We start from the raw sequence: 16,446 nt of genomic DNA on the forward strand, positions 1-16,446 counted from the left end.
AACCTCCTCCACAACATCGCACAGCAGAGGTGTAGTCGAAGAAGGCAAAATGCCCAGTCCCCTTCCCTTCAAGATAAATAAATGCTATTACAGAATTAATTAAGCAGCCCTGGAACACAATCATTCACCCTCCGAGTATGACAGCAAATTACGACCCACCAATTACTCTCTGGGATCTGACTGCGCCATCCAGGGACAAGCAATGGAATGTGTCCATCAAGCGGCCACGTCCCCCACCACCCCCTCCGACCCTCCGCCCATCCCATTGGACCGGAGGCAATTTTTTGGGAGGCTGGTGACGTTGGCAGGTGCACTGCGATTGGAGGGGAGGTTATGTAACGTTCTTCCATAAAGGAGGGGAGAGATAAGAATCCCTTAAAACCAGAGAAGGAGCTTTGTCGTTCAGGGCTTCAAGCTGGGAGGGAGTGAGAGGCAGAAATAAAAAGAGAGGCAGAGGGAGACAGAGACAGGTGTTCACAGTAACAGGGACAAGGACACTAACTGCAGATCTGGGCTCAGAGAGTCTAAGCTATTTCAATGTGAGTATTTCAGCTTCTGTCTCCGGATTCAACAGCATTACACTTTCCAGCAATTGTTAATCTTACATTTTTTTTGACAGTACAAACTTCACTTCAACAGCGTGCCTGCGTACAATGCATTTCCATGTTAATTTTAGATGCCATTAATTCCTGGGCACACATGTCTGTGTTAAATTGGACCCACGTACGATAATTTCAAAGAATTACATTTAATTAAATTCTACCTTCGTGATTAGAAAGTGACTCAAAAAGCCGGGGAAGATCTGATGCTTATTGAGATTCAGGAGGGAGCGATTGGATTCGTGCATCATTGTGGAAATTGCAGCTCTTGTTATTTCACTTGCCCAGAGCCTGGGACAGCATTTTGCCCTGATGTCTCCGGCCTGGAGTGGACGGAGAGGGAGGGGGGTACCTGGAAGTTTGTGCAAGGGATTTGAAGTGAACTTTTGTTTAAGATGTGAATGTGAGGTTGGTGTGTGTGTGTGTGCAAATTGATATCACTGCAGGATGAAGGGGCAGGTCCCCCTGGTGAATTCTTGTGGATGTGAATTCTCAGTGCTGCTAGCCAGCTTGTGTGTCAATGTTAACTAAGTTTTTTCCCCCTCCTTTCCTCCCTCTCTCTTGTAGCTGCTCCCCCTCCCTCCCCTCCCTCCACCCCACCTACCCTCCAACTCCCCTCCTCCTCCACCTACCAGCCCCAGCCGGGATGCTGCTCCCCATCCTGCCCTTGCTGACCCTGCTGCTCCCGCGGCGGTCCCAGCCCCTCTTCGCGGCCGTGACCGACGCCGTCCTCCCCGCCGACTACGACAACAATCCCACCCAGCTGAATTACGGGGTGGCCGTGAGCGACGTGGATAACGACGGGGAGCTGGAGATAGTGGTGGCCGGGTAGGTGTCAACCCCACACACGCACCGGCATAAAATAGCCTCGAGCCTTCAGCGGCTTGTCTGCATGTCAGGTTAAACCGAAATGTAATTTGGTCATATGCAAAACGTAGAAAAAGTGGATGTCTAAATAAAAATAAGAGTGCATCATCATCTAGTATGTGAACTGTCTCTACATCATAATTATGCCCCCATGTATGTATGATGTGTTAGAAATAGACAACCCATACATCTATATGATGTATATATGATCATGTATATGTGCGCAATATGTGCCTGTATGTGTGTATATATGTCTGCGATGTGTGTGCCTATATGAGTGGAGCATGGAGGGTTACACAAGGGACCTGGCCACTAATCTAGAGCGAACAAATCCAGCAAAGGGACCAATTTTGAATATGAGGCTGTCCATGCTGCAGCACCACATTGTATATATGTGAATTATGTGTGTGCATATGTGAATGTCTGCTTTGTTCCCTTTTAGATGGACATTTGAGGTCTTTACAAAGTATTTAAAAACTCCTCTCCTGCCATCACACAGTGATGTTGCTGCATTGATTTAAAATTGTGTCCCTTTCCTGGATTTCTGCGCCCACTGACCTGTCCCTTGTGTTCACTCTTCCTCTGCCCCCCTCTATCCACTTGTCTAGACAGGGCCTGCTGTTTTCATTTTGGGGGGGGGGGGGGTTATTTTTGATTCTGCAGCACCATCCCCATCTCTCTCCCTCTCGCTCTTTGTCACTTTCCATCCCTCGCTCCATCTGTCTCCTCTGACTCTCTACGTTTCTCAGCTGTCCCAGACTGCCGGGTGGCAAATAGTCTCGGCGCCCATTTCTGGCCACCCATTTTGGGGAGAAAACTGACCGAATGGGCGACACATATCCTTGGACTCGCACCCTGAGCAGCTAACGTCTACATTTAACGTTCTCCTAAACCGCTGGATGGTGTTCGCAGTGACATTGTTCAATTTTATACATGTCACTTTGCTTACTTGTAAACAAAATTGGCAAATTTCAAACAGGGTGCAATTGAAAGCAGTGCTTGGGCAGGTGCCAGGATTTCAATAAGATGGTGGAGAGAACCAAATTTTGACATTCCACAAAATTTACCTCCAATGCTTCTTTTTGTCTTAAATCTGTTTAATTGTTCCATCACCCTCCTGGGATCTCCCTGTAATTCTATTAAGATAAGACTCAATGTACACTTTAGAACGTGTCACTCCTGCTTTGTTTCGATGTAACATGTTGGTTCATCTTCTGTGTGTATTTTCTTGCTCAATAATATTGGGCATTTTAAGGAGATGTTTGGGTGGCTTTGATTTCTCTATGTGAGTGAGAGGGGGAATGATGGGATTGATTAGGGTAGCATAGTGGTTAGCACATTTGCTTCACAGCTCCAGGGTCCCAGGTTCGATTCCCGGCTTGGGTCACTGTCTGTGCGGAGTCTGCACATTCTCCCCGTGTTAGCGTGGGTTTCCTCCGGGTGCTCCGGTTTCCTCCCACAGTCCAAAGATGTGCAGGGTTAGGTGGATTGGCCATGCTAAATTGCCCTTGGGTTAGGTGGGGTTACGTGGATAGGGTGGAGGTGTGGGCTTAAGTGGGGTGCTCTTTCCAAGAGCCGGTGCAGACTTGTTGGGCTGAATGGCCGCCTTCTTCTGCACTGTAAATTGTATGATCTAATGCAAATCCATTTCGACTGACTTCTCTGGGACCTTGAAGGTTAAAGATGCTCCACTTGTTTCTCCTCCCAGTCCTGGGAATCCTGGTGGCACCTGGGGAACTTGACAGGATCTGATTCAGTTTGTGCGTGTGTGTGTTGCTCACCTGCTGGCCAATTCATCCGACATCTGGCCAGTTCGATGTTGTACCCTCTCCAGCAATAGTTAATCTCAAACGTGCCCTTTACCCGAGTCCATTGTCAAGTTGTGTCAAATTGCAATGTAACTGTTTCAAAATCAGATTTGCCGACTTGTAAAAGGGTTGTAATTTCTCTTGTTTTTGCAATCGCAAAGAATCTTTTCCCTGATTCTTAAAATGTTTCCTATTTGAAAAAACTAATAACTCTGGACAGGAGATATGCTGTGGTTCTTTTTGACTGCGGGGCAGAGTCAGTCCATGTTTCTGCGTCCTGTGCCTGCCGGAAAGAGGGTTTGTATGGGCCATTGGCGCGAGGAGACTTTTGTGACTGGTATTTTCTGTGATTACGGCCACGAGATTGACTCCTGGGATGAAGGGAATTGTCCATTGAGGAGATATTGAGTTGACTGGACCTGTTTAGTAGAATGAGTGGTGATCTGATTGAAACATGCAACATTCTTAGCGGGATCGACAGGGTGTTTGCTGAGAGATTGTTTTCCAACCCCCCCCCCCCCCCCCCTCCCCTCGCTGGACAGTCCAGGCTGAGGGAGCAAAGCCTCGGGGTAAAGGGTCAACTATTTCAGATTGAGATGAGGGGACGTTTAGTCACACCGAAGGTGGTGAATCTTTGGTACTCTCTGCGCCAGAGAGCTGCAAACGTTCAGTCATTATAGCGGCGGGGAGCTGGAGATAGTGGTGTCAACCTCACACACAAGATTTTTTTGGACACTATAAGAATCGAGGGGTATGACGAGACACAGAAAAAGGAATTGAAAAGATCAGCTGTAATCTTATTTAATGGCAGAGCGAGGCTGAGGTGTTGTTTGGGATGCTCCTGCTCCTTACCCTTATGATCTTGTATTTTATCTGATGTTCAGTTGGTAGGAGTGTTGGCTGGATCCCCAATCTGGAGTAATGGTGTTCAGTTTTGTGCATCACATCTCAAGAAGGAGATATTTGTGTCCTGGAGTGCACATTCCACAGCTTTATGCTGGGGCTTCGAGGGTTAAATTGTGAGGACAAATTCCGCAAGGTCGCATTGTATTCCTCTGGGTAGAGAATCGAGGAGTGACCGAGGAATTTAAAATGTTCAAATTATTTAATAGGGTGGATCAAAGAAAAATTAGATTCTGCTCGTGGAAAAATCAAAGACAAGCACAGTCTTTAAACCCAAGACGAGTTACTAAAAAAAAAACATTGTTCACACAAATGGCTTTGGAAATCTGGAACCCGTTCCGCTCGACGGTTGAGCGTGCATCGGGTGATCGGAGATTTCAAGGCCGCAGTCGATGGGTTTTTGTTTGAGAAATGGAATACCGAACAATTGTGGGGAATTGGAGTTGAGGTGTAGATCAACCCTGGTTGAACTGGTCGAGGGGCCGAATGGCAAACCTGTGTGTGTATAAAATGTACTACTGTTGGGACCTGAAGGGTGGTAAGGTTTGATGGAGAGCACTTGAGGCACTTTGGACTCAACATTTCTGGGTCTGGGAGGGTATGGGAGGTGGGGGAGAGGATTTGGCGTGAGTTCTGTTTTCACCCTTTTGTGTTTACAATGTAGAGCTGTTGCTTCGAAATTAAATGAAAAATGAAAATCGCTTATTGTCACAAGTAGGCTTCAAACGAAGTAACTGTGAAAAGCCCCTAGTCGCCACATTCCGGCGCCTGTTCGGGGAGGCTGGTACGGGAATTGCTGCCGGCCTGCCTTGGTCTGCTTTCAAAGCCAGTGATTTAGCCCTGTGCTAAACAGCCCCTAAAATCGCTTATTGTCACAAGTAGGCTTCAAATGAAGTTACTGTGAAAAGCCCCTAGTCGCCACATTCCGGCGCCTGTTCGGGAAGGCTGGTATGGGAATTGAACCGTGCTGCTGGCCTGCCTTGGTCTGACTTTCAAAGCCAGCGATTTAGCCCTGTGCTAAACAGCCCCTACAGCATGAAGTTACTGTGAAAAGCCCCTAGTCACCACATTCCGGCGCCTGTTCGGGGAGGCTGCTACGGGAATTGAACCGTGCTGCCGGCCTGCCTTGGTCTGCTTTCAAAGCCAGTGATTTAGCCCTGAGCTAAACAGCCCGAGCAGCTGCTTCCCCAAGTCCGGCGATTGCTCCTTCACCATGGCTCTCAAAGACACGTCAATAATACTGCAGCAATACTGCACTGTGGGCCTAATGTCAGGTCGTCGAAGGCAGCACAACGATTAGTTTCTTTGGAGGAAAGCGATAGGAAAGTGTCTGCTCGCAATTCGGGTCCCCTGCCGACACAGCAGGCGCGCACAAGTCCCCAGGTTCCCTGTGGTCTTTCTATTGCTAATCATTCTGCCTGCTGGGGTTGTCAGTGGGGTCAATGAGAAGTCACACTGGCAGCAGAGTGGGACTGGGGAATATCAACCTCTCGGGAGTATTGCGGAGTGAGGATTTGAGGCCGCGTTACTCAGTTTCCGTGTTAGTGGCTGAGTCTGAAACTATATCAACATTTAAGGTCAGATTGAATAGGTGAACAAACGAAAGGGGAGTTGAATGGAAAGGGCAAGTAAATGTTATTAGAACTATTTACTCGGGCAGAGTAAATATCAACAGTATAAATCCGATGATAAATCTGAAATAAAAACAAAGTGTCGGAAACACCGAGCAGAACACCCGGCAGCCTCCATGAATATAAGATGGTCACTGATAAATCCAACCTGGGATTCATAGGGCGGCACGGTAGCACAGTGGTTAGCACTGTGTAATCCCAGTGCCCGGGTCCCAGGTCCCCATGTCTGCATGGGTTTCCTCTGGGTGTTCCGGTTTCCTCCCTCCTCCCTCAGTGTACCTGAACAGATGCTGGAATGTGGCGACTAGGGGCTTTTCACAGTAACTTCGGGCGGGATTCTCCCAACGGAAGTGCTGACGCTGGAGTAAGAACCGGAGTGTTTTACTCCGGCGTCGGCGCCCGTTCCCAGACGCCTATTCTCCCCCCTCCGTGGGGCTAGCAGGGGCGTCGTGCGATTTACGGGGGCGGGGCCTCGGCGCGGCATCAGAGACCCGGCTCTGCGTAAAAGACGTTGCGCCTTGGGTCCCGCGCATGCGCAGTTGGGCCGGTGCCGACTGGCGCATGCGCGGTGGCCGTCCTCCCCCAGGCCGCCCCGCACAAAAATGGCGCATGGATCCAGGCTTGCCGGCGGAAGAAAAGAGGCCTGCCGACAGAGAGGCCGGCCCGCCGATCGGTGGGTCCCGATCGCCTACCAGGTCACTCCGGAGGGCCTCCCCGGGGTTGGAACCCCCCCCCCACAGGCCGCTCCCGGCCCTTGAAGCCCCAGGTCCCGCCGGCCCGAGAGCAGGTTAGAACGGCGCCGGCGGGACTGTCATTTTTACCGCCGGCCGCTCGGCCCATCCGGGCCGGAGAATCGCCGCTCGCCGTTTGCAGCGATTCTCCGAGCGGCCCGGCGCAATTCGCGTGGCGCTGGTTTCGGGTGGGGGGGGGAGAATCGTGTGCGTGGGTCAGGGTGCGTGGCGCGATTCGCGCAGTGCCCCGGCGATTCTCCCCCCCGGCAAGGGGGGGGGGGGAGAATCCCGCCCTTCATACTTGTGACAATAAAAGGTTATTATTGTGACGATAAAGATTATTATTATTAGAATCCCTACAGTGCAGGAGGAGGCCATTTGACCCATTGAGCCTGCACTGTATCTTGGTGCACTCCCCAGCCCTATCCCCGCAACTCCACCCAATCTGCACGTCTTTGGACTGTGGGAGGAAACCGGAGCACCCGGAGGAAACCCACGCACACACGGGGAGAAAGTGCAAACTCCACACAGACAGTCACCCGAGGTCAGAATTGAACCTGGGTCCCTGGTGCTGCGAGGCAGCAGTGCTAACCACTGTGCCATCCCATTCAGGATAAACGTTACTAGAATGTGGTAAAAATGTGGAACTCGCTACCACTGGGAGTGTGCGAGGAGAGTGACATAGATGTCTTTACGGAGAAGCTGGATAAACTCTGGTAGAATGGGAAAGAAGGATATGGCGATGGGGTGGGAGAGGGTTCATGTGGAGCATGATGATCAGCATGGACTCGATGGGCTGAATGGCCAGTTTCTGTGCTGCAAATACTTTATCATTCTACATTACAGCTTGTCTAGCCCCTGGATCAGAGACGTGCATTTCTGGAGAGACTTTGCTTTTGAGAACACTTTTTTTATTATGTCGCTCAAACAACCAACTAACGTGTGAACATTTGGTGCGCAGTGCTTCAGTCCAAAACCAGGAGAACAGGCTGAAGTTAGTGTTGTGGGGTGACGAGGGAGTGTGGGTTGAACTTCTGTAGAATTCAGTCTCTTACGGTTGACTAATATGCCGAGAGAATGTGGTCTGCAACAACCTCGGTTTAGGCCGTGCAACACTTGCAACAGGAGCTATGTCTGTGTGGGGTGTGCTGGAAGGCAGAGTGGGGGGGTGAGGAGGGGTGGGTGCAATTCTGTAACACAGAATGGAGGAATTAGTAGGTGCCAGATTATGCAGAGGGAGGTGGTTGGTGGGGGAATCTGTCCCCTGCTGTGCGCAAGTAGGTAGTGGAGCTTGAGCAGGGAGCTTTGCTGGGGACCGTACTGCTTCAGGGCGCCTGGCTGAGGTGATGAAGCAGCACATCGATGCCAGAATGCTTACAGAAGGGAAAGAACTTGTATTTCTGAAAATGAAATGAAAAATGAAAATCGCTTATTGTCACAAGTAGGTTTCAAATGAAGTTACTGTGAAAAGCCCCTAGTCGCCACATTCCGGCGCCTGTTCGGGGAGGCTGGTACGGGAATTGAACCGTGCTGCTGGCCTGCGATTTAGCCCAGTGTGCTAAATCGGCCCCTGTAGCGCCTTCCACAACCTCTGGACATCCCAAAGCAATTTGCAGCCGATTAATTGCTTTCGGAAGCGGTGCAGTGTCGGGCATTTTGGGAGAAAATTCCCACCCAGCCAGCTTCTCCCCACCAGCAATGTGATCTTGGTCAGAGGGGCAAGTATTCAGCCAGACAATAGGGGCGAACTCTGCTGCCCTTTATTGACATCGGGATCTTTGACATCCACCCGATAGGGTTTCGGTTTGAAGGCGGCACCTCTGGCAGTGCAGCACTCCCTCAAACCCAGGCGGGCTTTTGTGCTCCACCCTGTGGAGAAAGGTTCGAACCCGCGGCCTGACAAGTCAGACAAAAGCGTTACCCACCGAGCTGAGATTGACAAGGGCAAAGAAACCAGGGGGAAGAAAGCCGAGATTGCCTTGATTGAGTTAATGGAGTGTTCCAGCATAAAATGTCGAGCGAAAAATCATCAGGCTGAATGCAGCAGAAGCAGCTGATTCATCAGCTCAAGGTCTACAGTGTAAAAAATACTTGAAATCTCATAACCATTGGAGCTCGGTGCCAGTCTCTTGTTCGATGACTCCAAAGTGCTTTGATTAACAAGTGCTTTGAGGAGTGAATGACCAGCTGTAATCCTTTCATAGAAGGTCACAAAGGACCATCGATAGCTGATCCGAGCTGGCTGATTCATTCTTTTTATTTAATATTAATAATTGTTTTTCGGATCGCAGTGTCCATGCAGGAGATTGTGGAAATTTAAGAAGGTGGCGGGATTGTGTAAGAGGCAGCATTACATCACAAGGGATTGTGTAGGACTGTATAATAGGTCTGAGGTTCAGAGTGGCCTTGCTGTCCTCGCCCATGACTCTCGAAAGGCTGGTACGCAGGTACAGAAAATAATTGGGAAAGCTAATGGAATGATATTGTTTATTGTGAGGGGCATTGATTAGAAAAGGAGGGAGGTTTATGCTTCAGTTGTACAGGGCATTGGTGAGGCCACATCTGGACTATTGTGTATGGCTTCACAGCGCCAGGGTCCCAGGTTCGATTCCCGGCTTGGGTCACTTTCTGTGTGGAGTCTGCACGTTCTCCCCGTGTCTGCGTGGGTTTCCTCCCAAAAGTCCAAAGATGTGCAGGGGTAGGTGGATTGGCCATGCTAAATTGCCCTTCGTGTCCAAATAAGGTAAGGTGGGGTTACAGGGATAGGGTGGAAGTGTGGGGATAGGGTGGAGGCATGGGCTTAAGTAGGGTGCTCTTTCCAAGGGCCGGTGCAGACTCGATGAGCTGATGGCCTCCTTCTGCACTGTAAGTTCTGTGATTCTGTGTACAATATTGGTCTCTTTATTTAATACCAGGAACGGGCGGGGTATCTTATGAGGAAAGATTGGCGAGTTTAGGTTTGTATCCACTGGAGTTTAGAAGAGCAAACGGTGACTTGATTGAAACCTTTAAGGTGCTGAGGGGTCCTGACAGGGTGGATGCGGAGAGGATCTTTTCTCTTGTCGGAGAATCTAGAACAAGGGGTCACAGTTTAAAGATAATGGGCGTGATTTAGCAGCCTGGTTGCCCTGACTTGGTGTTGGGACGAGGCCGTTAGATCATAGAATTTACAGTGCAGAAGGAGGCCATTCGGCCCGTCGAGTCTGCACCGGCCCTTAGAAAGAGCACCCTACCCAAGGTCAACACCCCCAACCTATCCCCATAACCCAATAACCCCACCCAACACTAAGGGCAATTTTGGACACTAAGGGCAATTTATCATGGCCAATCCACCTAACCTGCACATCTTTGGACTGTGGGAGGAAACCGGAGCACCCGGAGGAAACCCACGCACACACGGGGAGGACGTGCAGACTCCGCAAAGACAGTGACCCAAGCCGGGAATCGAACCTGGGACCCTGGAGCTGTGAAGCAATTGTGCTATCCACAATGCTACCGTGCTGCCCTTAAAAGGACATTAGTGAACCAGATGGGTTTTTATGACGATCGGCAATGGTTTCATGGTCACCTTTAGACTTTTAATTCCCTCAGGTCTTTTTTCAAAAATTGAATTCAGATTCCACCATCTGCCCTGGTGGGATTCGAACCGGGTCCCCAGAGCATTACTCTGGGTCTCTGGATTATTAGTCCAGTGACAACACCACTACACTGCCTCCCTACATCCGTTGAGTTCGCGAGACTTGCGAAGCTCGGAACGCTTCACCAGTTTTAATGGACTCTGACATGACGTCGCCCTCACTGGGCGTGATCCAGATCAGCAGATTTAAAGGAGTCATTGGACTCATTTTAAAATGTGCTGGTGGGATTCTTCTGGACCTAACCGGCACGCCTGGGAGACCTCGCCAGGGGGACGTTTTGTACTGGTTTCCACAAATGTGGGCCAGTCGTAATGGTACCTAGGAGGGTATCCCAGGCCGTTAAACACTGCCCCACCCACCCATCCCGCCCCGGAGGTCAGGGCCAGGGCAGGTTGGGACCCTGGCACTGCCTCTGACATCCAGGCATCTTGACACTGGCGCCCTGATAGTGCCAACCTGTCTCTGCCAGGGTGGCTGGGTGTTTTCTCCCCGTGTGTGCGTGGGTTTCCTCCGGGTGCTCCGGTTTCCTCCCACAGTCCAAAGATGTGCAGGTTAGGTGGATTGGCCATGCTAAATTGCCCCTTAGTGTCCAAAAAGGTGAGGTGGGGTTACTGGGCTGCGGGGACAGGGCGGAGGCGTGGGTTTAAGTAGGGTGGTCTTTCCAAGGGCCGGTGCGGTCTCAAAGGGCCGAATGGCCTCCTTCCGCACTGTAGGGATTCTATGATTCACTGCCAGGTGGGAATTGCCAGCGATCGGGCCCAGGTGGTGGTGGGGGATCTGGGGGCCTTCCCGATGTCGTCAGGCGAAGGAAGGGGGGGAATCGAAAATGGTGGTGGGGGAGATTGGGACGGCCAGACAAAATGATGCCAGAGAAACTCCCTGAGGCCAAAACACACGGCAAAGTGGCGTTAAATAGCGGATTGTCTTTCTCTGCATTGCAGCCATCGGGAATCACACCGCTAAACGCACCCAAAACTGGACATGGATTTTCTTTGGGGTTAAATCGCGCTCTTGGTGGTGCTTATTTAAGCCAGAGATTAAGAGAAATGTTCTCTCTCAGAGGGTCGCGAGTCTCTGGGACCCGTTTCCTCAACAGGCAGTGGAAGCAGACAATGGGGGCGCAATCTAGCAGCTGTTCACGGTGGCGGGATATTCCGCACTGGCTTCCCGGCGACGAGGGGTGCAGTCACCAGGAAACCCGTGGGGTCAGTAAATCCCACCCTGAACATTTTTAAGGTAGAGCGAGATAGATTGTTGATGAGCAAGGGGGGTGAAATTTTATCAGGAGTCGGCAGGAATGTGGGGTTGTGGTTACCATCTTATTGAACGGTTCTCAGTGATAGTTTCATGGCCACGATTACTGAGGTTAGCTTTAGATTCCAGATTTGTTAATTCATTGAATATAAATTCCACCAGCTGCCGTGATGAGATATGAACCCACGTCCCTGGGTCTGTGGATTATAAATCCGGTGATATTACCGCCATGCCATCATTATGTAGTGCCTTTAATATAGGAAAATGACCCAAGACATTATCATTATCCCAAAGCGTCATCAAACAGAATTTGACACCGAACCGCATCAGGGGGTACTAAGGCAGGCGACCAGAAGCTGGGCGAAAGCATTAGGAGTGTTCTAAAAGAAGGGAGAGGGGTAAACAGATGGAGAGGTTTTGGAGGGAATTCTAGAACCTAAGGCCCGGGTATCTGAGGACACGGCTGTTGATGGCAGAGTAATGGGGCTTGGGGATGCACAAGAGGGCAGACTTGGAGCAGTGCAGAGATCTTGGGAGTGAGATTGCCACCTTGAACTGTCGGCTGGTGTTTGCAAGGAACAGCTCCTAACTAATACCGCACAGCATCTGTGTAACCACGACTCCACTGCCGTGGTGAGGGAGCGCTGAATTGTCGGAGAGCAGCACTCGGGGAGGAGTGGTGTAAGCCTACTTGTGACACTAATAAAGGTTATTATAAGACACAGTCTTATAATATTTTAATATAAGATACAGTCTTATAGTATTATTATAAGGCACAGTCTCTGAATTCACAATAGATGATAGTTTTTTAAATAATCGTTAGTGTCACAAGTAGGCTTACATTAACACTACAATGAGGTTACTGTGAAAAGCCCCTAGTCGCCACATTCCGGCACCTGTTTGGGTACACTGAGGGAGAATTCAGAATGTCCAATTCACCTAACAGCACATCTTTCGGGACTTGTGGGAGGAAACCGGAGCACTCGGAGGAAACCCACGGAAACACTGAGGGCGTGGGACTAAGTGCCCACGCTGTCGTGAACGGCGTCGAGGTTCACGATGGCGCGAAACAGTCCCGTTCTCGACCGATTCAGGGCCCGAAAATGGGCTAGGATCGGGGCCGCGCGAAACTCGGGGGGTGTGTCGCAAAAGCATAAAAGCGGCGCCGCATCATCCGCCGCGTAACTGCCGTCACCTGCGAATGCGCGGGTTGGCCGGCGCCAACCTACACATGCGTGGTTGCCGTCCTCCCCGAGGCCGCCCCGCAAGAAGATGTCGGATGGATCTTGCGGGGTGCGGAGGAAAGGAGGTCCTCCTTCAGAGAGGCCGGACTGCCGATTGGTGGACACCGATCGCTGGCCAGACCCCTTTTGAGTCCTACCCCGGTGAAAGAACCCCCCCCCGCCACCCCACAGGCCTCCCCACCAGCGTTCCCGTGCTGTTCCCGCCGGCAGCGACCAGGTGTAGATGGCGCCGGCGGGAAGCCGGCGTTTTGGGCAGGCCGCTCGGCCCATCCGGGCCGGAGAATAGTGGGTGTAGCGGAGAATCGCCATTTTGGGTGTCGCGGACGATTCTCCGGCCTGCGCCGCGCAGAACCTGACGGGGCCGTTCCCGCCGCTCGGGTGAATCGCGGGAGGGCGTCGGACCGGCGTCGCGGGGAAAAATGGCGCGCCACGGGATTCTCCCAACCGGCGCGGGAGCGGAGTATCGCGCCCGGGGAGAACGTGCAGACTCCACTCAGACGGTGACCCAAGCCGGGAATCGAACCTGGGACTCTGGCGCTGTGAAGCAACAGTGATAACCACTGTGCGTTAAGTGCAGAGGAACGCAGGGACCTTGCAGTGCAATCCCACCGATCCTTGAAGTTGGTAGCAGGGCAGGTGGATAAGTTGGTCAGGGCAACGCGTGGGATTCTTTCATCGATTCGTTGAAGAGCAGGGAGATTACTTTGGAACTGTATAAAATGCTAGTTGGACTGTTGTTAAGAGTACTGTGTACAGTTCTGGGTATCACATTACCAGAACGATGTGATGGCATTATGAGGATATTGGCAGGAATAGAGAACTTGAACAATGAGGATAGATTCGATAGGCCGGTGTGGTTCCCTTTGCATCGGAGGAGGCTCAGGGGAGATTTATTCGAGGTGTAAACGATTATGAGAGGCCTCGAAGAGTGGTATAGATTTAAAGTATCCCAAGAGGCATAGATTTAAACTAGTTGGTAAAAAGGTGAAAGGGGGGGGGTTGAGGAGAATTTTTAACCCAGCGTGTGGTGGCTGGGTCAGGAGAGACAGAAATCCTCAGTGTTTAAAAAGTACTTGGATGTACACGTGAAGTTTTGGAACCTCCAGGATGTTGGAGCAGGATCTGCGAGGTGGGATTTGGCACCGTCGCACTGTTTGGTCCAGCATGCATACTCTGGGCAAAATGGAATCCTTCTGTGCTGTGAATTTCCTTGATTCTCTCAGGCGGGCACTGGGGATTTGGTTGCATTATTTTGGCAAAGAACCAGATCGGCCCCCACATTGCCTCGCCCTCAACTCACACCATTTAAAAAGTAGATCTATTTATAACCCTGCTGTGTGTGAATTGACCGTTACATTTCCCTACATTCTAACACTTCAAAAACGCTTCACTGGCCGGAAAACACTCTGAGATTGGGTGCAAAAGAAGCCAAAGCGATGAGAGGTAAAACCTTTCCACGCAGCGAGTGGCTAGGGTCTGGAATGTAATGCCTGCGAAGCAGGTTCAATCGAGGCATTCCAAAGGTTAGTTGAAAAGGAAGAATGTGGGGGGCTATGAGGAGAAGGCAGGATGACTGCACAGAGCAGTTTGCTTATTCAGAGAGCCGATGCGGAGATGATGGGCCGAATGGCCTCTTTCTGGGCTGTATCCATTCAGTGCTGGTAGTCCCGGGTTGGGACTCTGTTGCTGTACTCGATGGTGGCGGCTTTATTCTTGTGTTGCAGACAAACTACGTTGCCTTCCTGCTTGTGTCTCCTGAGTTATCACAAAATGTACATTTGTTAATAGCGACTTTCCTCCAAACCCTCTTCTTATTCCACCCCAGTCCCTCAGCGCATCATTGAACTCATCATCGTAGGTTTGCAATCTTACTGGGGATGAGGTCGGGGGCTTTGCTGCTGCAGGAACATCTCACAAAATGTCTGCTTGCTGGGTGGTCCAGAACAATTCCTCCCAAGGTTGAGGTGGGAAAGCACATGCCCTGGGAAAGAACAATTGTTTGGGTGGGATCCTCACTTGTGCTCTCAGTCTGCTTTGGGCTCTCAGGTGCTGCTCACCTTGTACATTTCCAGCATGGTCAATCATTTTAAGCTGGGGAGGAGCAGTGACAAGGGAGGGACACGCTAAGAAATGAACATCCATCTGTCCTGCAATGTTTCACCTTCCAGAATGAGCTGCCCGAAAGGGCGACGGAAGCTAGTTCAAAACTTATTTTTGAAAGGGCATTTGGATAGCTCTTTTTAAAAGAGCCAGTACATAAATGATGGGCCGAATGTTCATAGAATCATAGAATCATAGAATTTACAGTGCAGAAGGAGGCCATTTGGCCCATCGAGTCTGCACCGGCTCTTGGAAAGAGCACCCTACCCAAGGTCAACATCTCCACCCTATCCGCATAACCCAGTAACCCCACCCAACACTAAGGACAATTTTGGACACTAAGGGCAACTTATCATGGCCAATCCACCTAACCTGCACATCTTTGGACTGTGGGAGGAAACCGGAGCACCCGGAGGAAACCCACGCACACACGGGGAGAACGTGCAGACTCCGCACAGACAGTGACCCAAGCCAGAATCGAACCTGGGACCCTGGAGCTGTGAAGCAATTGTGCTATCCACAATGCTACCCTGCTGCCCACTGTTCTTCTTCTGTAACCCCTTGTTCTATAATTAAGCATTCCTGAAAAGAGAAATTTTGTCAAAGCTTTCTGTTTTGCACTCATCATGACAAGAATGCCAAATGTCAGGCTGAGTGCTGATTGGTTGGCAAGTGAATTTTAATTGGTCGGGACATTCTTCCTGTACAGCATTAATTGTTGTTTCCCCTGGCAGTGGTATTCCTGCGATTGTCCTGATAAGTTCAAGATGAAAAGCTTCGACAAAATGTCTTTTTTCAGCAACACTCCAGTTCTGTGCTGCCAAACGATGATTCTATAATTCCGTGAATTAAATGCGCCCCCGTTGAGTATATTCAAGTCAGAGGACGATAGATTTTTGGATACCAAGGGACATAAGGGATATGGGGATAGTGCGTGAAGGTGGAGTTGAGGTAGAAGGTCAGCCATTAGAGAATGATGGAACATTCTCTAAAGGTTGACTGGCCAATCCAGCTTCTACTTGAAATACCAGAACAGTTAGCAATTTGCATCATTTACCCCCTCTCTTGTGCTCAGTATGGGAAGGGTCATGAATCATCTCACTGTCAACTTTCCATAAATAGAGCATTAGAGGTCTTTCAGTCTGTGGTGTATGTAGTCCAGATCCATTCGCCATGTTGTCACGGTGCACTGTTTCGCCAATAAAATCAAAACAGGAGGGATGTGTGCTGTCGTTTCTGGCAGATTGTTTAATTTTGATAAGTTAGCGGAGGTTGTTTTCTTTCTACGGTTTGAGTGAGAAACATTTTGGATTGTTGCGAAGAGAAAGTTGTCACCGCAATTCAGAGTAAATAGCTGTACGTGAAAGACGTGGGGTGGGGGGGGGGTTCATGGTGCTTCTATCTTTTGCTTATGTGTCTGGCATTCCTTCTATCGGTGGAACTCTTTGCCGCAGAAGGCTGTGGAGGCCAAATCACTGAGTGCCTTTAAGACAGAGATAGGTAGGTTCTTGATTAATAAGGGATCGGGGGTTACGGGGAGAATGGGGATGAGAAACACATCAGCCATGATGAATGGTGGAGCAGACCCGAAGGGCCGAACGGCCTGATTCTTCTCTTATGTCTTACGATCTTATCTCTTTATCTCTCATTTGCTTCCTCTGACATCTTTTC

General features: G+C 50.3%; 1 protein-coding gene across 2 annotated transcripts in view; it reads left to right on the forward strand.

The window, feature by feature from the left end:
• The first annotated feature begins 382 nt into the window (after positions 1 to 382).
• The window catches only part of crtac1b (cartilage acidic protein 1b), a 401,398-nt gene continuing 385,334 nt past the window's right edge, over positions 383 to 16,446 (forward strand). For both annotated transcript variants that reach the window (XM_072479631.1, XM_072479632.1), the window contains exons 1-2: positions 383 to 539; positions 1,167 to 1,427. In XM_072479631.1, coding sequence (XP_072335732.1) covers positions 1,246 to 1,427 — 182 coding nt within the window. In that variant the 5' untranslated portion in view covers positions 383 to 539; positions 1,167 to 1,245. The remainder of the gene's footprint in view (positions 540 to 1,166; positions 1,428 to 16,446) is intronic.

Source organism: Scyliorhinus torazame, chromosome 16 (assembly GCF_047496885.1).
Source record: "Scyliorhinus torazame isolate Kashiwa2021f chromosome 16, sScyTor2.1, whole genome shotgun sequence".
Classification (NCBI taxonomy): domain Eukaryota; kingdom Metazoa; phylum Chordata; class Chondrichthyes; order Carcharhiniformes; family Scyliorhinidae; genus Scyliorhinus; species Scyliorhinus torazame.